Below are 24404 nucleotides of genomic sequence, written 5' to 3'. Positions count from 1 at the left end.
ACTGTGCATGATATCTTTAAATGTGATATAGGGGTGGGGGGAAGGCAAAGAAGGGAGGGAAGGTACAGTATATCCTTTGTGCATGACACATTTGGTAGGTTGTCCCATCTGGCAAGCATTCTAGTATGTGGAAGATAGTTTGTCACTCCAAATCCCCTGATTCATGAAGAGGCTAGGTTCTCCTCGCAGAGATATTTCGCAGTTAATGATACAGGAGGTGTGGGGGAGACTGTTCTTTGAAGATTGTGAAGGCCATAATCAAAGAAGATCCAAGACCAATTATTTCTTCTATTAAATAACAAAAAGATTAAAAATTATAAAAATTCTTGAAAGGAAGACATTTAGCTACAGCATTAAGATATGAGAACTAACTGCCCACTACTTTGTAAAATTTTATTTTGGTGGGGTGAAGGTGAAATGGGAAAACTTTAATTTGCTCTTGGCAAAAAGATCACATGCTTAATTAAACTGAACAAATGTACATTTTTTTTGCATTAAGTAAGGGAACAATGCTGACAGAAGCTTGGCATAGCAACCAAAACAAAAAGTATAGAGAGACAAATTAATCAAATCAAACATCAAAAAGGGATACAAAATAAATTGGCTGGTATTCAGGAAACACTTGTTATGTTTAAAAGCCACTACATTTGACCAAAACATGTGAAATAGAGAAATTAGTCAATAGTTCCTTGATCTGTACCTAAGGATACTGACCTCCCTATATTGTCTGATTTCATATGTATGAGATTAAATGGCTTGATAGCTACTGAGGAAGTGCTACAAGCATTGCTGCTATAGCTGAAACTACAAAGCTCTAAGCCCAAATTAATTCAGCATGCATTTTTGTAAAATACTCCAATCAAGGCTGAATCTGTTCCACATCTACTACAAGTTTGTCCCATCACTTTTTGGTTAACCTGTATACAGTTATAAGTAGGGTTTATCAAATTTACCAATAACTTTCTAAGTAATGCCTTGCAGAAGTACATGTCTGGGGCAAGATAGTTCTGAGTAAATGCACTAGTTTTGGCTAGGAAGAGAGAGCCCTGCCTTAGAGGAAACAGAACAGTTTGGTAGTCAGAAGTGGAAATTCTAGAGAAGACATGGCAGACTCACAGTCTTAAATAAGTACAATGCAGATCAACTCTGCCTTTCTAAATTGCTTTGGGGGCTCTTGCCCTAGGGTTATGAGCAGTCTATATGAGGTCAAAGAAGTGCAAGCTTTGACAATAGTTTAAGCATGTTACTAAGGTGGCAAAATCATCTTTTGCTTTCTAACAGATTGCCCAAATTAAAAATCAAGGACAGGTCTGCTCTTGCTGTTGTTTGAAAACCTTTTAATTAGAGGGACTATCACCATAGAATAAACTTTGGTTCCTGATTGTGGCTTAGTTTTTGATGGTCCTAAATTTCCAGTCAGGCTGTACATCTCTGCTTTTATACAGAAAGTAGAGGTTGCTGACTTTATTGAACCTATTTTCTGTACATAGTCATCCTGCTTATTTTCAGTTCCTACTTCATTTTAATATTTTTTTGCCTATTTGTAAATCTCTAGGATAATTGTGATTTGTGTTTGTAATGTTTTTCAAGATGTTTACAGTCTAGAAAGTTATTACCTACTGAGACTACATTGTGTCGTTGCCATTACTTGCAGAAATTCTGCTTAACTGCAAAGGAAAGAACTTTTGAAGGTGTACAGCAATTATAATTGTATAGAATTCCCTCTCTCTCAACATAGAGCTAGAAGGCAATACATCATATTGTGCATGCAGCTAGTGAAACACTATTATCGCGCTTTGGTATAATAGTCACTACTCTAATAAACTACCTGACCATGCACACCTCATTTGGAAAATTCATCTACAGTGGTATAAAAGACCCAGTAGGTTATCTAGTCCATCTCTCCTCAGCCAATGCAGGATTGTTCCCAATAGTACAATTCTGGTATTTTTATTCCTTCTAAGTTTTAAATGTTACAAGTGACAGAGCTTCTACCACCTCCCCTGGGATACTATTAGACATCCTAATAGAGCTCACTGTCAGATAGGTTTCCTTGCTATTCAGCCTAATTTTTCCTTCCCTTAGTTTCTTCCCATTATTATTAATTATATCCCTAGATACAGCACTGAAAGTTTTCCCTCCTACCCTGGAAAAAACTTTTCACCTTTGTCCCCAGTTTGTCAACGCTTCACCTAGATACATAGTAAGCATTTAACTCTTAATTTTTCCCCCGTACATCAAACCTTTGAGCTCTCTTAAAAAAAATTACCAGATGTTTCTATATATGTCTATATTTGACAGAAAACGTTTAGGAAGCGAGAGGCTCATTACTGAAATGAATATTCCAAGTCTAGTCATACTAGAGCCTTTTCTTTCTCACCCTCTACAATACAATTTAGTGCATTTGAAATCCCAAATTGTACTGACCATTTACATTAGACAGATTAGATATCAAACACGCATCTAACTGGTTGCCCATCATGAATCCTGTGAATTTCTTCCACGTTATTATCTCTCAGGTTTCTTTTGAATATCTGTGCTTCAGAATGGTTTGCATTTTGCCTATTTACAATTCTATTAATGACTTGTTTAGTCCCTTGTCCAGATCATGAACAATGTTAAATAAAAACATGACTACAACTTAGCCCTGTGGTGCTCTTCTGGGCATCTTCTCCAAATCTAATATTTTCCTTAGTTCATAGTCTCATGGCAAATTTTCAGGCCACTTGAAAGTGTTTTTTTACTAAGACAATTTAATTTCAGACAAGAAATAGGAGAGAGCATCTAGAAGTGGTAATAAAGACTGCAGATGAGTGAGAAGGTCAGGAAGCCTGTTATTTCTACTAATTCTCTAATACAGGCACCATGTGCTTAGTTGCTATTTTTCTTTAGCCCCCACACCACTGAATTTGATTCTATTTTGGGGGAAGAGTAGAAAAATGCCATGTTTTGTTGGCAATTAGGAGCTGGTTTGACTGACAAAAGTGTGTGGGGGAGGGGGGAGTAGGAGACGTGGCTTGAGGGAAACTGAAGAAAATCCTACCAAGATGTGTATCTGTGATATTTAGCCTATGTTGTACCTGTCCATAACTGTTTCTCTGAACCATTTCAGGCTCCACTGTGACCACCCATACAAGAAAATAAGGGAATGATTTACATAATCTAAGTTCTCCTCCATGGGCTACATCCAGCACGAACAACTAGGAAGAGAAGCAAGCAAATACAGGGCTACCGCTGTCCCTCCCACCTTATTTACCTCAGGCAGCAGGGTGGAAAGAGGCATTGAAAAGTGACTTTCAATCACAATGTGGTCCCTGCTTTACATCAGACTATGTCAAAATACCATTACATTTTAAAATTTCTAAGGCATGCTTTCTCATTTGTTTATTAAAAAAACTGAAGGGTCCTGTTCCTAATTTTGCTCTTTGGGCTTTACCATGTAATCAGAAGTAATTAACAACAATGATTCATTTTTGAATGAGGAAGGGGATGGACCCTTTGCATTCCCATTTGTATCCGGTTCTAATAAGTCATTATGATGAAATACATTTCAAACCATGTGTTGTACAAGTATCATATCACTGACTAGCTAGTGCCCTGAGGGTACATTTGATATCTGAGGTCTTTGAATAAGAGGCCTTATGCACACTCACTCACTCCTGTTAGACTCTTTCCACTTTGTAGCAACTTAAAATCCACAAGTGTTCTCCTAACTTTGTTTTTGCAGATAAGGTTAGGCTCTTTGAACAGAAAAGCCCATCAATCTAGAAGTCCCATAGGAGTGGAGCAAAATTTTGTTTATCGTATGTCACCTAGTAGATCCGTGATCATGGATGAGTGAAAATATTTTATATTATATTAAAACTTGTTTCAGGTCTTGCCATCAGAGACTACTATCATCAGAAGTGGCTGTTTAAGAACTACTAGAACTCTGGTACAATATTAAAAATTAAATACACTGTATAGGTGTTCCATAAATCAGGGCTTTTCAACTTTTTTAAATCAAAGTGCTCCTGGCGGCTGGACGTGGAGCAGTGGGTGGTGCGCAGCCAGATGCGGAGCAGGGGGATGGAGTGGGGGGGGGGCGTGGCTGGATGCAGAGCAGGATGGTGTATGGGGAGACTGTGAGAAGGGAAGCAAAAGCCCCCCCCTTAACTCACCCCAGGCCCTCTCCCAATGTGCCCCAATACTTACCACAGGGACAGCAAACAGCTGTAGCTGGTGAGAGACTCCGGGGCAGAGAGAACAGGCTTAGCAGTTCCGGAGCTGCCTGAGCCTTTAAATCAACGGGAGCAGGGGGCATGAACTCAAAGAGGAGTGGGCTGCTCAAAAAGCAGCTGAAGACTTAGCTGCAGGGAGGGGAGAAGGACTGCTGAACACCAGCGGTGAGACCGGGTGAGTGCAAGCCCCGAGGATGGGGGCAAGAAGATGGGCATCTGCAGAGGGACACTGGCAAGAGAGCTGGGGAACTCAAGCCCTGTGGGCAGAGGGATCTCGGGGAGCTCCACCGGAGAGAAGCAGCTCTCTGGGACACCAGAAAGGAGAGCTGAGGCCTCAACAGGGAGACCAAGTGCTGTGGCAGGGAGCAGCAGAGGGACTGCTGACACCCCCAGGCAGCACAACAGGGAGAGAGATGCGGAGGGACATGGAGCCCAGTACAGGAGGGAAGGGCAACACCAGCTGGTGGGACAGACAGACCCGAGGGGGAAAGGGACGCAGGCCCAAGGGAGACTTCCCAGAGAGGGCCACCAGAGGCATGGTATAAGGCTGCTGCCCCTCCCAGACACCTATTAGGCAAAGGGGGACAGAAGAGTCCTCAGCAAGACCAAGGGGGCCATCAGCGGATGCTGACCTTTTATGTTCAGTTTTATTCCTGAGTTATGGTTAACCCCAGACTGGGGTGTGTTTGGTTGCCAAGGCCACAGTCTGAAGATGAAGGATGGCCTCTGGAGAGCTGATGGCCAGAAAGCCCTGACACTTGGAGGTAGGCGGTGTGGATGAGACAAGATCATCCAAGAGTAAGACCTGTGGAAAGCAGAGTCTGCCCGACTGTGGATGTGATAAGGGTTGCGTAAAGGGGAGGTTTGGAGCCCCACAAAGAAACCCAGGGGTGAGAGTCCCATGGGCAACCTACTGGGAACTGCTTCCCAAGAAGAAAATAAAACAAAGATGTGGCAGGTGAGTAGGCGCAGCAACTGAACCACCTAAGTGGTGCTGAATTTGGATCTCACCCTGACATCGCTGGGGGGCAAGCCACCAGCCAAGGAGGGGCCAAAGCCCCTATAACACCTACCAGTGACACAGATATAGAGCGGGCAGGCAGGGATGGTGCGTGGGTGGGTGAGCAGCTGCATCCTAGGAGCAGGGCCAGGGCGGGGTGGGAAAGCTCACAGGGCTGGAGTGAAGGCAGCAGCACCCCTCTGTGGAGCAGGCAAGCTCACCAGGCTGGTGGGTGGCAGCAGTGGCCACTGCGTGCAAGGTTCCCCACCCCACAGAGGGGTGCCGCTGCCCTTGCCCCGCCCTGGCCCTGCTCTTGGGAGTGGCAGCGCTCCATCCCCCACCCGCCCACATGTACCCGCTGGGACCAGTCTGCATACCCCTAGTTGACAACCCCTGCCATAAAGAGTTGTTCAAAAAAAGTTTTTGTTGCATTTTGTGTTTTATGGTCTTCCCACAACCAGTCTGATTTCTGAAAGGATGACCCCCACTCCTTCCCTCCACCCTAAGATTTAGGAACAGAATTTCTAATTCAGCCACTATGCTTCCAGGTTGTCAACAATAATACTTAGCGTTTAACTATGGGCCTTCATCTTTATTTTGGCTTAAACTGACAATTCAGTACTGCTTCTTGCATTAAAAGACATCTTTGCAACCAAACTATAAGCAACTAGTTCTAGCAAACTATTTTTCCTAAAATTACTACAAAACTGACAGAACCAGAATGTAGTCCTGGAAGAAGGCTACAAACCTAAAAAATACCTGTAAAATTCCTAGTTTTACTTGGTTTGTCTTATGTAGAAGCAGATTTGATTAAAAAAGAGAAAAGAAAACACTAAGTCAGGTTAGAGACTCTCTCCTCCCAGCTTGTCTCCTATCTCTTGAATTATTCTTCATCTTATAGCGATGTCCAGAATTTTCTGTCTCTTATGAGCCAGTTCAGCATTCTTTCTAAAATAATTCTTTTGAAGGAAGAATATTGAGGTGTTTTAAGAATTGCTTTCCTGGGGAACAGCAAGTTACTCTGATCTGCACAGAGAAGCTAGTTTAATGGTAGAACAGTCTGTGAAGCAAGCTGCTCTCTGGAGGAAGGGAGCAATAAAAGTCAGAATAAATCTGTCGCATTACTTGAAGGGATACTGCCAAGATCAAGGGCCCAAAACTTTAACTCCCTCCTTCTGAAATTTATATCTATAAACATGTCTTTTTTAGAGAACTAAAATTAAGCTTGTCAGTATAGGTCTGCAATAACGTTAAAACTTTAGCTGAGCTGCAATTTTAAAAGGGAGCAACACCTACTCTGTATAGCAATACATTTCCTATATTTGGTGAACACAGGGTAAGTGATGCTTTGGTACTAAAACAAGACTTAAATAAAAAATGTAAAAATTGATTTAATCAAAGATTTCATTTTCTCATTTCTTTTTTTAAAACTATTTTCCTGAATAAAAAGCTAATTCCCTCGAGTTTATCAAACAGACAGATCCATTTCAAAGCTCAGATTTATATATATCTGAATACTTAATCAGATTCTTTATATTTTTTAGATTTGCTATGCTGGTAGAAATGAACCTGGACAAAAAACATTAAAACCAGCTGTTAGTATATTTCTGAGCTGACTGAAAATAAAGGCACTTTAAAGTTGCTGATACATGTAAATTCAATATAACAGAATGCAGTCAAACAATAAAAGCATATTCAGTCAGCACCTTTCATCCTAAATACTCCCAAAGTGCTTTTTTTTCAGACAGTATACATATAAGGATAACTCACCCAACAAAGCGTGGCAGCTGTTCTGCACCAGCAACATTACACAACAGGGGTTTTGCTCTTTTGTGTATGCATGCAGGTTTAAAGGAAGAGTAGTGCAGCTGAAGGGCAGTGCAGCTGAAAGTGGAGAGGGTGTATTAGTTAAGAAGAATGTATTATTCAAATTGAAATGTGCCCAGGAAGCCAGGAGTAAATGCCCTCATGAAAAGTTTCACTAAAAAAAAAAGAATTGTAATAAAAATAACGATATGAGCATTTACAAGTCATGACAATGAGAAGCACATTCAGGGATGGATCTGAACCATTCCAGGAAGTGCATACTGGATGTGAAAAATTCTGAAGGAAAGTGAACCAATAAATGGATGGAATTTGTGGATGGCCACGCAGATATTTTGTGATTTGCAGACTCTGCCGTTACCTGCTCTGTAGGTACAGGAAGAATACTTTTTCAAGTCTGGACTAAACTTAAATTCTGGAAGACTAACAAGAGATGTAGAAACTAACCAGCAGCTATTCCTTTTCCAGCTTGTGAACCAATAGGTAGCAGGTAGAAGCATCCCGTTCTTACAGACTTATCACTGATACTGCTTTCATTTTCTGTTGGTGGAGCTCTGCTAACAGGATAATTCTTTTCTTTTTAAAAGACACACGGCAAATTTTACGACTATCATATAATCTATATTTAAATCAAGACAGAGCACAAAATCGTAACATCTAGGTTCTAACGTTGTCTTGGCAGGTCTCAGTTTGAGAACACAGTGAAAAATAATTCTCTATTTTACCACAGCAGCCAGAACTATTAAAATTTAGTTAATTTGTTTAATCTCTGTGAAGGTGGAAAAGGTTTCCCTGTTCATTCCTAACCCTTGCTAAATACAGTAACCATTTTTAATGACATCTTAAGTCAGGACTGCCCAACAGGTGGCCTGAGAGCCACCTGGGACTTTTGAGGGGGAGTTAATTTATGGCCATGAGCTCCCACCCAGCTCTTGCTCCCCCCCATTACTTATGCTGCTTTAGCAATTAGGGTCTCAGGGCCTTCCTCTGGCTTCCACTTCCTGCTCTCACTCAGTGGGGTAGGGAGGAATGAGGTAGCCAGCAGTACTGGGGTAGCTTACAGATTGGGATATCCACACAGAATATGCAGCAGGGAGGCCTGTAGCCAGGAAGCTGAGGGGTAGCAACCTGCACAACATGGTGCAGTGGGAGAGAAGAGAGAGAGAGGGGCAAGGGAGGCGGGGGAAGGTAGAAAAGAGGATGCCCACATGATATCTGGCCTGGGGATCCCGTGGTTCCTGCTGATGCAGCCCTCGCTGCTCCAGCTTACAAGCCATGCAGCTTTCAGTCACTTAGAACACTTGTCCTAAGTGAAGACGTAGACTTAAAAAAAGTTTTCAGGTAGAAAAAATTGAAAAACAGTGAAGACCAGGCAAGAAAAGCAGCCTGTGAGCAGCATCTGGTTTACAACATGTTCATTAGGGCCAATCTAAAGTCTTCTCAAACCTTTAGCACTTTATAAGTAAACAACAGCCTTGCCCTCAAGTCCAACAATAAGCTTATGTTGTCCTGCTGAGACAACAGAACAACTCTAGATCAGGGATCGGTAGGCAACTCTGTAGGGCAATGGGGCTGGGTGCTTGTGACTTAGCTGCAGCCACAGGCTGATGTCCCATGTCAGCCACCAATCATCTGGTGCTCTGATCCCTTCCCTGCTCTGTGCCTCCCCCTCTGCTTACCAGGTGCTGGTGCAAGCTACTCCAAATGCTAAAAGGGATCAGGAAATTTGATAGCAAAGGCACAAAGCAGGAGGCTTTAAGTGGCCACTTTAAAATGGCTCCTTTAAATTGCTTCTTTAAGGCAGCTCTTAAGTCAGTGTGCCATCCCCACCCCCAATCAGACCTTTGCAGGCTGGATTCAGCCCATGGGCCAAAGTTGTAGACCCCCATTCTTGGCAGTTGTGGATGGGACCTACTTAAGTTTATTTCTGGTTGTAAATTCAACAGATACTTTCTTGACTTTCAGAGAATGAGGCTGGGGAGAAACTTTCAAAGCTTGGAAAAGTGGGGGTAGTTTGTCTCCTAAAACCACAGGAATATTGGCAATCTCATATGCTTTCTAAGGTATGAAGGGTCTTTGCAAAATTTAAAGTAGTCAGAGTACTCTCCTTTCTTCCCTACCCCAAAACAAACCTCTTAAGAATCACAAATAATGTTGCTTACTCGAGAGGTTCTGTTCCTGAGAGCTCTTTTAAGTTAGCAAGAAAATGACTGAAGAGACCTGCAGGTTTGCTGGAAGCTCAGCCATGAGAGAACACTGAGACATTTACTAAGAAATCTGAGCAGGAAATCTGGTTATGGTGGTACTCTAACTCTGGTTTGTGAGGGTAGGACAGTGAATTTCTTTATTAGTGTCTAGGGAGAGAGATGGTACCCACTTCCTATCAGTGTGCCAACATACAAGGATGCCCATACAAAAGTTTAATGGATAGTATTGTTGTACTGTTAAAAGTTACAGTCAACTAAGGCAAGTCAGATAAATGAAAATTGAGGACTCAATTCTGGAAAACACTTAAGCATACACTGCACACTTAGCTTTAAAGTCAGTGGGAATTAGGTATATAAAGTTAAGCATGCATTTAAACACTTTGCTGAACAGAAATATTTTGCTGAACTGGCATTCTATTCCTCTGAACATGTTAAAGGCGATTTCATTCTGCTGTTCCCTCTTTCCTTTTCTTTCAATTTAATATTACATGCAAGTTTCATTTGTGTGCCATTTCCCCAATTTCTACTGTATATAGTGAATGAATACGGTTGTACCCTTTATGTGCCCCCACAGTATTCCTGTCTTGAACTCATTACATCATGGTTTGATTTCACTTGTTTTCTCCTTCAGTAAATGTTCAGTCTCTCACCCCCATGCAGGACAATGTTTAAATAATCTCTAGTACTCAACAGAACTTTTGTTATAAATTCTTCAATAGCATGGCTGTACAGTGACCTTGTGCTGAATCAGTATCAGAAGATACTGATTCCAACTAGAATTGACATTTTATTTTCAAAAACTGGGGAAAATCATCACAATATACTGACTTAGCTCTTGTCATGGATGGCTGTAAACCCAAATGCAACTCCTCAAACACATGTATACGTAATAAAAAAACAAACAAACCATACAGATCAACATAAAACCCCCCAATCTTTATGAGATGAGATGGCAACATTTACATTTTGGTCTGCCAGCCATGATTACTCCTTTTAAAAGTAATGAAAAAATTGTAGGCTACTACCCAACAATCCTATCATCAAGACAAAACAATGCTTCGAAGATTTAGGACCAGATTCTCTTCCACCTATAAGGCACATAAATGGATGTAAGCACCTAAGGCTGATTCTACTGCACCCTGCTGAAACCTCTGAAAACCCATATTGCATCCACACACCATCATCTGGCTGTAAGGACAATCATATAGGCCAGGTACAGACATTACACTTTTACTGGTATAAGTGATTAGTCCTATACCTGTAACAGGACAGAAGTTTGGCATACAGACTAGTTTAAAAATGGTGGAACCCAGTCTAAGACCCTCCCTGCCTTCAAAGGGTGAATGTGTGTTCTGTTCACTACTGATCTAAACTACGTTGTTAATAGACTACTGTGTAACTTAGATTGATTCTGCCTTGGGCTTTTTGCATGTGTATACCCTGGACTATTTTATGAAAGAAGGTAGGTTTGGTTTAGCGTGCAGAGCTTTCACTGAGCACTGGATTTTCCAGCAAGTTTTGTATTTCAGCAGAATCAAACTGCCTGTTCTGCTGCCCTGCCAAGTTGGGCAATGTTTCACAGAGATGAAAAAGTGAAAGAGAAAGGCAAACCTTCATAAAAATCTCGTCACTTCTGGGAGCCCAGAGATCATGACCCTTTTATATTTTTGTAACTGTAGCGCTCTTAATTGATTAAATGTTGAGTAAGTCTTCATACCTTACCTTGGACGGCAACCAAGTGGCATGACCCCAGAATTACAAATAAGTGCACAGAGAGGTTGCACAGGTCACTTCAGTCAGAGCTAAAAGTACAATTCTGTACAATGCCTTAAGTTTGGGTGGCCAACCTCATGCACAGTTTAATGGACCAATTTTCAGCAAGCACTGAGTACCTGCATTCTGCGAATCCTATCTTTTCTTAAGTCTGCAGTTGAGCACTCAAAGTGGAGCGGGGTGGGGGGGAGAAGAATCCCAGTTACTTTTCAAAACTCCCATCTAAGAAAAAGTCAATCTTATCACTCAGCTAGTCTTCCCAAAAGAATATGCCTGACTATCTTGTTGCTAGCCAGCTACTGGTTTAATCATTAGACCATGAAACCCTCATAGCTAGGAACAGAACATAGTATTCCAGATCTCTATTATCCAATTGCTGTCTAGGAAGTGTGTGTGATTCCCTGGTAAACTGTGTTTCAAGTTCCCATCTACTGGATAGACCACACAGAACAGTTACTTCTTAAGTCTGTCCTGCTAAGAAATGGAAAAGCCCAATTTCAAGCCCAGCTGACAATTTACTGTACTATCATACATGACAGAAGCTGTTTTTTCAAATTTCTGTTTTAAATTCACACAGTATGATGCAATCCTCCACATTGCATTTAATAGTTAAAGATCACTGTATTTTGTTAAGGCATAATGCACAACCAAGCATCAGTGTTCTGAGTTTTAGTCACTTATCAGGCATTTTGATCGCCTGTTTACACATCTAAAGGACAGGAGGTATGGAATCCTGCATCTCTTAGTTTACTGGTCTCTCTAGTAAGAGGCCAAGGTACAGCGCCTGCATGTCTGGAAGGCAAGGATAGTTTCCGTGCCCCCACAACACAGACTGTATTCCATGGCTGCATAGTTTTCCCATAACCTGTCCTTTTGGCTAGGAAAACCACAGTATGTCTAGGATCTTCTGCACTCAGGAAGTATGATAGTAGGATATAATCCCATCATATGCTAAAGCTAAATGTCAAGTCATTTATCCAGCTTCAACCTACTATTTGAAAAGAACCACAAATATAGGCTAGTTAGACCTCTTCTGCAAGTTATGGTACACAATATACAATTAGTGGTTACTGCTCTATATGATTATGGCTTCTAAAATAACTTCAGTGAACTATTTTCATCTTTATATCATGATAGGTAACTATCTTCCTTATTTTTGCTTTTGCTTATATAGTCATGTTTAAAGTATGCATATTCACTTACGAAAATTAACAGAAGATAAAAGACTGAATGATTTAAATTTTCTTCACTCTTATCAGGCTGTAACAAGATGTAATCAGGCTATTTTGTAACAGGATGTAAAATAAGAGTTTATTCAGACTATGGACAAGGCGTCCTCTTCTTACCATGACCTGGGATAGAAACTGAAACAGTACCGGTCTGCACTAGATAAGAGCTGGCTGTATAGTCCTCATCTGTGTCAGAGTCCTGAACTGGCTGGATGGCATTAGTACTTAGCAACCACCTCTGGTTGTCATGGAGATTGGGTGATGGAGGAGGGGAATGTAAATGTTCAATAACTGATGGACTAGATGAGGAGGATGGCATGGGAGGACCTATGAAAAAAATAAGAATATTTTAAAATATGGGATAGGATATCACATGAACAATACATAAATTTCTTTGCTATATCACTGAAAGTCATTTATCAAAAAGAGTAAGAACAGGTGAACAAAGAAATAACATCGGCATGCATTACAAATGTTTAAAAAGCTTAAAAGTTTACACTGCAAGGGGTTGATCATGCTATCACTTGCTATTGCAGGGAATAGTATTTCCTACCATGAAGAATATCACTGAGTGAGAGCATGTGCCAAGTGATTATGAATAGAAACATCTGCTCTACCAGTGTTTGGAAAAGTAAATATTTTCTATTCTTTTAACCTGACCTCTTCATTCATTTATTTTATAAGAACCTTGTAATGGTTGGAGGGCCTAAAAGTTAAGCCTAATGGTTTTGTTTTGCCCTGAAGAAGTGAATAGTTATATGATGCAAGTGCATATATGTTGTGCCTCCCTCCTCTCTGCATGTCTGCTCTGTTCTTCAAGGAAGCCAAGCAAAATGAAAGCATTTGAAGTCCAGGATTCCTGTATATCTCAGAGAAAGATTCCTGAATATTAACAGGCCTGCCTGCTCTTGCGAATCAAGACACACAAACATATACAAGAGCAGGGATATGGTAGAAAACATATGCTTGAGTAGAAGCTATTCAGTAATCCAGCACTGTGGATTTGCACTACATGAATAAGTAGGATTTTAGCAGTACAAGAAGGATAATATTCCCCCAGAATTCAGGTATTAATTAAAAAGGAAAATTAATATCAACATTTAAAATCCTTGAAATTTTTGGCCTATCAAACTTCGAATCAATCTAAACAAGAGATTGTATTTATTTTAGTGTGTGAATGCACACACATACCACACACTTTCTTTCTGATTCCACATCTGTGGTGCTCCCTATGACAATATTTTTTTTATTTTAGGCATAAACACAGGTAAAGAGATAAAGCTTAGAGAATTTAATGGATCCGTTTGGTACTTAAAAATTAAAACAACTAATGAACAGTTGATTACAGCACTACAGGAACTGTGGTTCTTCAGAATGCTGTAGTTAGTGTGGATAATGCTGTAGGTGCACGTCTCATGTATGCAAGACCAGAGTCTGTCAAGGAATGCATGCTCCTTGTGCCTCCTCATGCTTCCACGAAAGAGAATACAGGTAGAAACAGCCAAAACACTCCCTCAGCTCTTATGATGTGAAGTTTGTGATAGCTGGGGACTCCAAAAGCAGGTATGAGGGATAGGTCATGGTATCCACATTGGCAAGAACATCTCAAAGAACAATGGTTACTGTACAGTAAGTTATTAAACTTTTTCTTCAAGTATGCATCAGTGCTTTATTGCTAATCAGTATTCCCTCAGATTAGCGGCAATTAAACGTTTCAGCAGCATTGGATAATGTGGTTATTCTTCTGCTCTCCCAAACTTGGCATCTGATAACATCTGATTTAAGACAGATAGTGCTCAACAAAGGTTAATGATTTGGGGCCACCTTACAGATTTCTGGTATAGGTACATTTCTGAAGCAGATATAGGATGGTACTTGTATTCTGCTGGAATGAGCCTTGATGTTCGGAGGGAGAGGTGCAACAGCCAACTAGTGACAGTGTGAAATACTGTTGTCTTATCCATTTTAATATACTTTGTGAAGAGTTAAGTTGACTTTTGGAACACCCGGCCAGAGCTATAGATTAATGGTTTGGTTTTGCTAATATTCTAAGCCAACTTCTATACACATCTAGGGCGTGTAGCTTCCTTTCTCCCAGTGCAGTGTGTGGCTTCAGGAAGATGACAGAAGGATTGGCTTCCTTTTTCAGTCCACCTTGCTCTCATGGAATGTCATGGAGGAGTAAGAGTCAAACTAGCATGAGGCTCGCTTTCTCTCCTAGCTGAACTAATATGGTCTAGAATAAAAACAAATGTTCTTAAGAGTGAAATTTCACAAGGAACACTACAGGAAAGGTTGAATAGAGGCTTGATGAGCAGAACAAATAGACTCGCTTACGAGTGGGTAAGAGAAACTTGATATTGAGATGTGAGAAAAAAGAAAACATGAGTGTACAGGCAGATAGCAAGCAGAGTGCTAGGACCTGGATGTAAACAGAACTGAACACAAAGGTCAGCTTAATCAAAGTGCCTTAGTTTGTAAGGGTTTTTAGAATACTGAACCTGAAATAAGAACTCCAAATGTGTCTAGACTTTGGATCAATGTGCTAGTCTCATTCTGGGGTCAGCAACCTTTTGGAGTAGTGGTCCACCATTTCCAACCTGTCTGCTGTAATGCTGCAGTGCCAACCTCCAGACATCTCCTGCCACCAGATTGCTGGAGATGTCCTAGCTTTCTGGACTGGATCCAATCACTCAGCAGGCTGGATGCAGACTGCAGGCTATGGGTGGCTGACCGTTCCTCTGGTTGATAATTTTCCTGCTCTGGAATTGCAGAAGCAATTATCATCATTATTTAAATTTATATCTGTGTAAGAAGCAAAAAGCATTATTTTTAAGCAACCAACAGCTATGAGTAGCTGGTCACAGTATTATGAGATGTCCTGACGGACTGAAACCTGAATGAACATTTACAATAGGTAAGTCAGGTAAAAATTCTCTCATGATCTCATCCATTCAGGAAAAGATCCCTCAGACTGTATACATGTCTCACACAAGGCCATCCTGACCTTCCATGGTTTTGACTAAAAAAAACCCAGGAGTGGCACAGTCCTTTACTTTACACATGCAGCCCTTCCAGGTGACATTGCTGCTACACTTCCTGATGGGCTTGTCCCAGGAATGAACTGCAATTAAGTTAAATACGCCCCAATTAACTTAGACACAGGGATGTTGTAGGAATAAGTGTTGGCACATTTTGTTTGTCATGTTTCCTAGGTATATGAAGTAAGACAATGAATGTGAATGTCTCTGGGATCCTCAGACAAAGGGCTTTCTCCTGAGAAACACAATGTGTCTTTACAGCTTCAATGTCTGGAGCTATGCATGGCCCCTGCCTGTTCTTGTCTTCCAGCCTCACTGGTGTTGGTGCATGGTGCCAGTTCCGATGATGATATCGTCAGAAGATACAGTTTGCCGGGGTATTAGTACTGGTACCGAGATCAGGTAGCAAAAGCCCCGGTGCCCAGGCAGCTGGCATTGAAACAACTGGTGACAATTTTAGCAGTTTCTTCTCTCCTGCCTCCCTCTTGCTGGTCTTTGGGTTTGATGTGTATCTGCATTCACCTCTCCTGTGTCTAGAGTGGGATCCAATACTTGAACAGACTTTGTTTCAGTCATATGTTCCTAGACTAAGAACTTGTGAGAACTAGAATTTATGAGTTTGAAAAAAATGTATGCACCGAGGGCCTTAAGGTCATGGATCTCTCAGTGAAGAACACGATTTGAAAAAGCAATAATTCTGTCACAGTTTGGCCAAAATTTGAATCCTATGTATTAGTCAGTGTAAGCTGCAATGTTTATGGGTCTCTTCTCTCCCCAGTGTGTATGTGGTAGGGAGGGAAGTTAAGAGCATTTTTACATGTGTTCTTGATGCAGCACTGGGAGATTTTAATTAGTGAGCCACGCTAATTAAAAGCACTTGGCGCCACATCAGAAGCACGTGCATCACCGGCACAGCATGCCTCCACACTGAGAAAATGGCGGCAGTGCACTATAAACTAAAGCACATCGAACATGTTTTAGTTTAAATTGTGCTGTCACCATTTTCTCAGCACAGAGGCATGCAGTGCTGCTGATGCACCTGATACACGAGGCTGCTAGAGCGCATCAATTTACACGTTTCAGCAATCTACACGTTCCAATCAATTAATCAGATCTGTTCTGAGGCGCTGGATTTCTAGAGCATCGGACCAAGTTCCTTGCATGTGTTTAGGTGTCCAAGATGACCAACTCTAAGGAAAAGAGAAGGATCAGATTTTTTTTTTTTAAACCAAGACACTGGTATGTTTCCAACTTCCTGTCATAGGTGGAAATACAGAACAATGAGCAATGGTCTCAAGTTGCAGCAAGAGAAGTTCAAGTTTGATATTAGGAAAAACTCTCTCACTAGGAGGGTAGTAAAACACTGGAACAGATTACCCAGAAAGGTTGTGGAGTCTCCATGCTTGGAGGCTTTCAAGACCTAGCTAGACCAAGCCTTGGGTGGGATGATCTAGTTGGGGATGGTCCTGCTTCAAGCAGAGGGCTGGAGTAGATGACCTCCTGAGGTCCCTTCCAGCCCTAATTTTCTAGGATTCTATGAAAGACAGAACTGCTGGGGGAATGGTTGTGGTGGGTTTGCTGTTTATGCAGGGAAGCATCAGGAGGCATGAGACGTGTGTAGTAGCCCTAACACATTAAAAAAACAAAACAAAAATCTTCACATACATGAACACCTACAGCAGGATCCACGCTAACACACGTAGAAAACAAACAAAAAAAAATCTACTACTTGGAAAATTCCAAAATTTGCTATACAAGAAGCATACTGCTAATGCTGTCAGTACTTTAAAAAGATGTTTAATTGTACACAGTGAGTTGGGGTGAAAATTCATTTAGTCTGCACTAATATTTTTTACAAATTGGCAACAGTATTAAAAATAAAATAAAGAGGAAAATATGTATTTATTAACAGATCAATTAAACTAATAGTATACAGCAGTACAAACTCATTGAGTACATTATTTCCTCATGTTACAGTTGAGATTAATAAATACATTGTCAATAAAAATCTTGAATTACCCTCTTTAGTAGCAACATGTAAATCTGAGACTTTGTGCTGCTTTTTTAATCCTTTGTTTTTTCTTTCAGTCTGAATGTAGCAGGTCCCATGATATTTCAGATATCTCCAATTTTGGTTTAACAAGGCACTAAGATCTAATCAGCTGTTTTCCATGGAAGTACAACTGCTCTGGTCTCTCCACAAAATTGTTTTCTTAGTTCTTCTACATTTCATATTTCCCATTCTGGCTTTACTTTAGTGGGAAGCACATTATGCTATTATGCAGAAACAATCTTGAGATTAGAGCTTAGCAACAGACCAGTGGTTCTCAACCGTTTAAAGGTACCCATCCATAATTTCCTGAATTTGGTGGCACCATGGTTGAGAACCACCATAAAAATCTCAGTTTACCTACTTAATCTCCAGGCTGCCACCACCACCAGCTGAAACGACTCCACACGCTTCTTTTTCTAGGAGGGGCATGTAGGACTGGATGGGGAAGTGGCTGTGGCAGGAGGAAACCCTCTTCTGTGCATTAGATTTTGCTCTCCTCCTTCACTGGTTGGCAGTTTGTAAAAAGGAAATGCAGATTTTGCAGAAGCAAAGTGTAGCTGTCCCTATCATCCACAGAGTCCCCCTACAGGCTGCTGCCTGCATTTCCTATTTACAGACTGCCAGCCAATAGGGAAGCAGAGCAGGGGAGGGAGGAGAGCAAAACCTAATGCAAGCAGGAGTGTCTGCTCATGCCGTAGCTGTTTCTCTGTCTGGCCAGGGCCCTCCTGGGAACAGTGTCACATGGGGCTATTTCACCTGGTGGCAGCAGGGTCAGCAGTGGTGCCACAGCCCCCCTCGTGTGACATCCCAGATAAGAACCACTGCACCAGAGGACAAGATAACACCTTCAATTGATCCAGTAACCCAGATGCCAAATTCCAAAAAGTAAACCAAACATGGGTTTAAAAGTTAGGCTACAAATGGAGAAAGAATGGACCCATTGCTTCAGAAGCCTGAAGGTAAACTGTGAAGCAAGTCAGTTACCTTTCTCCTTATAGTAGGGGACACACACTAAAGAATGTTTATACCCTTTATTGTTTCTTTTTAAATAGAAACCAGTTGCCAGGTTTTGGGGGTTTATTGCTCGTTCACTCCTAGGAACATCTACTTTTCCTCCTTCCCCCCTACACATTAAAGAAGGCCCTGACATATTTTTTTCTGGAGAATTTTGGCAAAATTGACCCCCTCTGTCAGGGGTCTTAGATGGACATATCACTACAGACAAACCTAAGCTAGAAGTTTAAGGCTCAATATCTATTCCCCATTCTGTTGGAAAGTAACTGAGCTGCAAGATCAAGTTTCAGCTAGTGTGATGTCAACATCCCAATTATCAACAGATGAAATAAGCCTCCAGCAAAAAGAAGGAAATCAGAGTCTGTACATATTAAATAATAATGGTGCCAGTACAGAACATCAGAATGACCCGCTTGAAATTTCACCCCTAGTCTCAGACTTGAACTCCACTTAGAGGTTTTGTCAGCATAGCTTTGTGGTTAGGAGTGTGGAAGGGAAAAAACAACCCCCAAAAACCAAGACACAGAAACCATCACACCCTTAACCAACACAGTTATGTAAGCCAAATCCCTAAGGTAGATGCAGTTGTATGAGCAAAAAATCCTTTGGCCAGAACAGCTTATTTAGTTTGGGGAACTGGTAAATTGGTATAAAGTTGTATCAGCAAAAGAACTCTTTGCTGAAATCAACTTCATGGAGAGAGAGTTTATTTGCCATCATAAATAATCTTACAGCCCCTTCCTAGTGACACAACTTCATACATACTACCAACGTGTAAGAAATGGGTTAGAGAGAGAGTGTAGTCTCATTCAGAGGCAAAGAGAAATATGAATTCATTTTTGTGGTCAATTTGAGATACAGCAGCAGAAATAAACAAATAGAAAAAGCTCATGTCAATTATTTTCATCCCATCTTTTTCACTTTGTCCTGCTACAAATAAATCAATATTCCTTCTTTTTGTGTTAATTATAGAAGCAGCAGTTATAAGAGAGCAGTACCACCTCTCCAGGCATGTCTACCAGTGTGCTTGGATGCACAATAGTCTATTCTACTGCACATTAAAGTGGTGTGGCAAAAACTGTGCTAATACGCTAATGCACAGTAGAATAGGCTACTGAGCATTAAGTGTCACCTAAAAAGTGTGTGGTTATGTTACCTTGCATTAGCACAAAGTAATGCACATTTATTTAGTACCTCATATGGAAGGTAATAAATTTAAAGTAAAAATCATTAATGCAAATTTAGATACACCCTTCTAGTTACACCCTAGACTGGTTAAATTACTTCAAGGAGGAGGTGGGCAGTTTGGAATGCATGCAGCAACAAAAAAGATTAGGGGCTTGGGAAGCAAGATTTATAAGGAAAGGCTGAAAGGACTAGGTTTATTTTGTCTGGAGAACAGTAGACAGACAAGGCTTCAAATACTTGACGGGTGATTACAACAGAGACTGGGGACAGGCCTGGAAGCAATGGCCTCAAGCTTCAGCAGGGGAAATGTTGGTGGCAGATTAAAAGGAACTTTTTAACTATGATGTTGGTCAAACATTGGAACAGAGAAATTGTGGATTATCCATCTCTGGAAGTTTTCAGGAGCAGGTTAGACACCTGGCTGGGCTGATTTAGTCAGGGGATGATGCTGCCTTTAGCCTCCTTGAGTCAGGATGTCCCTTCCAGCCCTACTTTCCCATGATCCTATTACTTCAGTGGATAGCGACTGGTGTCTGGAAAGTCTAGTGATTTCCCATAGCGGATTTTCTAGGAGCTAATAGCATTGTTTGATACTTGAATATTCTTACAAATTGGGATGAAATCATCACCATCATGATATTTGCAGATGCATGACTTTAAATGGCATTGGGCACTTCAGAAATTTTACCCAAAGTGAAACCACAGAGAGATCTACCAGGTTTAAAAGAACTCCAGTGGGAAGACTTTAAATATGGCAAATGTGAGGAAATAAGCAAACTCACTGGGGAATAATACTAGCTCCCTTCCAATTCCTTACTGCCCCAAAAGGAAATAAAACCTAGATTCCTTATTGCACAAATATACCTGAAGGTAATAATGGAGAAATCAAAACACATGCACAAAGTAACTCTACTGAAAAAAAGAGTGCTGTGTTCTGTTTTGGGTTCTACAATAGAAAAGGGACTTTGGCAGACTGTAAAGCCTGCAAAAAATTTCACAGACCTAATTAATGGTATATAATTAAAGTGCCAACAGCAGAGGTCATGCCCCAGATGGCAAACTGAAAAAAAATAGATTGGATGTGTGCAAATTAGAAGAGTTGGCAAAGGGAAGACAGCGTAATCATCTATAATCACTTGACAGATCATAACAGAAAGGATGGGGAACACCTTTCAGGATGCTGCCTAACACTTAAACTCAGTGAGACCTTCATTTTTTATCCTAGAGTTTTCTAGGAAGTTAATATTCTGCTTTTGTCCTTGTCTAGAAGAACCTCACTTTTTACAGCTGAGCAGCTCAAAATCAACTCTACCAGAATTCAGAACCTAGGGTATATACTGCCCAAGGCTCTGAAGTTTCACAACCTAGAAAGTATTCTCAGAACAAACCTAACGCACATCAACAGAACTGGGTAACAAAAAGCATGGAAGTACTTGCTGTAATATTATTATTTTTTAAAGAGTTGGATGAGGTGATGGTGCCAGTACCATGCCCCTGTTATGCAAGAGCACCATGATTTGAGCACTTGTCCAATGCAGGAGATCCCTGTTCATTCCCTCAACCTGGGAAGATTCAAACTCAGTCCCATCCTTCCCAGAAAGTACTCTAACCCCCTGTCGAGGCTCCTACCTGTTGGGACGCTCTTCATTCCTCCTAGTGAAGCTGCTCAGAAAAAAATTCAAGATTCACAGGACCAAAAAGAGACTGCAATAATGACCAGGGCTCTGAAGCCTAGTGACAGCTCTGAGGATTGTTGATATATTTTACCCAATGAATTTTTCATATAAAATTGACGTAAGGACTCAATATTGTAGCTCTCCACCTTCCAGGAGAGCAAGCTAGCCACAGGGCTACAGTGATGTTTAATTTTCTGCTTGTACTCAACATATTTAGCCCATTCTTTTCTACACAGCAACATGCCTTTAACAAGCAGTGTGAAAAGAGCCTCCCACAAACAGCCTGTAGCCTAATTCTCCAATATAGGTAGGAAATGTGGGTTTGAATACCCTCAGTCAAGACAAGACCGCAAGGATCATGGAGACGGAGAGCAAGCAAGAGGAAGTGACTGCAGTGTTGCACTTTCCCATGGAAGGGGAGATCAGGGGAAATTATTTTGGCTGCTAAGGTTCCTTCTTTTTTTCAACAAATGATTATTTAATATAAACTGCATAAAGATTCTGGGGAGCAGTGGCTGGAGCTGGGAGCAAAGAGTGGAGCCTCTCTTCCCCAATTCTCCTTTCCTAGTGTGCTGTACTCACTAGGATAAGAATTCAGTACTCAAGTTTAATACACAGGTCAGCCCACAAGGCCATATACACTGGCTTACTTTGCTCCTTCTTGAAGCAATGCACCCTATGAGATTTATTTTCAAAATTTAGGTAATTCATGAAGTTCTTCAATGAAACCGTTACATTTATTTTTATTGAAAAAATTCTGATAGCAAATAAAAGTCATTACTTACTGACAGACCTGGTCAGTCACAAGCTAACAAAGTCTTTCACCTCCTGTGTGCATTTTAGAGAAAGCAATACTGAACGCCTTACTGTATTTAGGAGAAACTAGGACTAGAGAGAGAGAGAGAGAAGGGATAGGCATACCTGCTTTTGATTGTGGATGGGGCCAGGGGCTGGATTAGAAGACCCAGAAAGTCCCTTTCCTTCCTAGAAAGCTATCCACTACTTACGAAACCCTTGCATCATAAATACCCCAATGCAGCATATTAAAGGGTTGTTTCTGCTCTTTTCACTCTATTAACTTCAGAATTTGCTTACCATTTTGTTTGTCTGGGTTGAGAAATATGCTTAGTTAAATCCAGTTTTGTTTGGGAAAAGGACAAAGATCCTAAAATCCTGTTCATGTAGGTAAAAAATATATATTAAATGTGTTTTGTATTCAGTGAAAGAGATTAATAAACTTTTGAAGTGAAAGTCTGCATGATCTGTTTTAGTAGTATGTATTCTTAATAACACCCAAATTATTTTGCAATTTTATACTGTTATATATATATGTGAAGGGTTACTTTGTTCTCCAAATCAGCATACATAAATCTTACATTCAGCTACATGACTTCTGGAACATATTACTAGGACCATGTTGAGGCAAAGAATTTATACCTCTACCTAATATAGGCATCACCTATCATTAAGACTAACTCAAGAATTAATTCAAACACAGAGGCTCCATTTAAGTAATTTAGAAGCCAATCTTATGCTGAAATCAACAGCAAAGAGTACATATTGACTACATTATCAGGCCACTGGATTATAATTTACACATGGAAAGACAAAGACACAGTTCCCACCATGGGCGAATGGTGCCTCCTGAGTCTGGGGGGGCACCCGCAGAAGCCAGCGTCGGTGGCAGGGACGGGGCTGGCAAGTTCCTGCAGAAACCGGCGACAATGTGGGATGGCTCTGTCGGAGGGGAGGGGGGCATGTGCTCCCCCCATGCCTCCCCTACCAGTTGTCTATGGTTCCCACTGAAGTCAGTGGGAGTTATGCTAAGACTTCAATGTGGGTGAAGTTTTATTGCAGTATACAGGACACCCTCACTATTCGCAGGTTCAGCATTCACTGTTTCAAATATTAGTGAACGCCCACTTCTTAAATACACTTAAAGGAGCTCCTTGGGAGCTCCGCGCTTGCTGCGGCCAGGCTCCCTCTGCTGCTGCACTCCCACTGTCACAGAGCAGCCATGCCCTCCCCATCCCCCAGCTGCTGGGGCACTGAGTTCATGAACACAGATAGCATTCATGAACGCAGCGCCTTATTTGCGGATTTCACCATTCGCGGGGGATATGAGAGCGTATCCCCTGAGAATGGCAAAGGTCGCCTGTACATCCCTATTACAATGCATAAAATGTATTAAACAAATGCATACAAGTACAGAAACATTAGCTTATTGTAGCACTAGTTATAGATGCCCATCTAGTACATTGCTCCTTACAAGAGAAAAAAAACAGACCAGATTTTAAAAATATATATTAATGGGTTCTTTTCAAACGAATCAGACAGATTATCGAAGGTCAGAATGAATGTCTCTTCTACCTAAATTAATTAGAAACCAAAACACCCTCACAGGCAGAAGGGCATTTCTGCACTTCTGAATCAAGCTGACAGGAATCTCCACAATCTGTTCCATGGCTTCCTAGCATGCTGAAAGCAGTAATATGCTTCTGCTTTATAGTGTACCTAACACTGTATTTAAAAAGTTTACTCACTACACTCCCAAACTTCCAATTTCCTATTGTAGGAAGGGTGTTTGTGCCCAAAAGCTTGCAAAGAACTTTTTTCCAACTTTTTAGTTGGTCTAATGACAGGTATCACATCTACCCAAAGAAACCTGCTTGCCTACTGTAGATACCACATTCAAATGTAGACAAATTAAAACTGGCAGGCAATGGTATAACCCCAGATGACCAGATTTCAGATGTTTTCATTTCTTCATATAACACTAAGTTTGTAATAAGTGACTTTTAATTATAAATCCATTTTATATTATCGACCTCCTGTATGCTATTCAACCTGTATGAATTGGCATTGGCATTTATCTCTCTGCTGGATACTGCAGCCTTCTGCAGTCAACCTGTGGTGACAGTTATCTCTTAATTAAAACTCTACATGCAAATAGCACTACTGAAAAGTGTTGTGGCAGAATACATACAAAGCATGATTATTTATAACTGCACAGTCCTTTTTATCTACAGTTTTAATACTGGAGGCAACCATTGTAGTTAGTGTGAAGATCTCCCCAAGGAAAAATATACATAGCCAATCCTTTATACTTATGAAAAGAAAAAAAAAGAAAGAAAACTTGTATAGTTCTGCCTATAGTCATCTTACTTCAGTGAGAAAAA

The 24404-nt window shown here is 40.9% G+C and overlaps 1 protein-coding gene across 9 annotated transcripts in view; it reads right to left on the bottom strand.

Annotated features, from left to right (window-relative positions):
- Window positions 1-24404, bottom strand: part of TENM3 (teneurin transmembrane protein 3) — a 552323-nt gene that overhangs the window by 271662 nt on the left and 256257 nt on the right. For 5 of the 9 annotated variants that reach the window (XM_019521869.1, XM_019521871.1, XM_019521872.1 and 2 more), the window contains one exon: window positions 12371-12580. The exons of 3 other annotated variants lie outside the window; for them this stretch is intronic. In XM_019521869.1, coding sequence (XP_019377414.1) covers window positions 12371-12580 — 210 coding nt within the window. The remainder of the gene's footprint in view (window positions 1-12370; window positions 12581-24404) is intronic. One more of the 9 variants, XM_019521873.1, reaches the window with a different exon arrangement.

This window comes from Gavialis gangeticus, unplaced genomic scaffold (assembly GCF_001723915.1).
Source record: "Gavialis gangeticus isolate Ggan-Ray unplaced genomic scaffold, GavGan_comp1, whole genome shotgun sequence".
Taxonomy (NCBI): Eukaryota; Metazoa; Chordata; order Crocodylia; family Gavialidae; genus Gavialis; species Gavialis gangeticus.
This window is presented reverse-complemented; position numbering and strand designations above follow the sequence as displayed.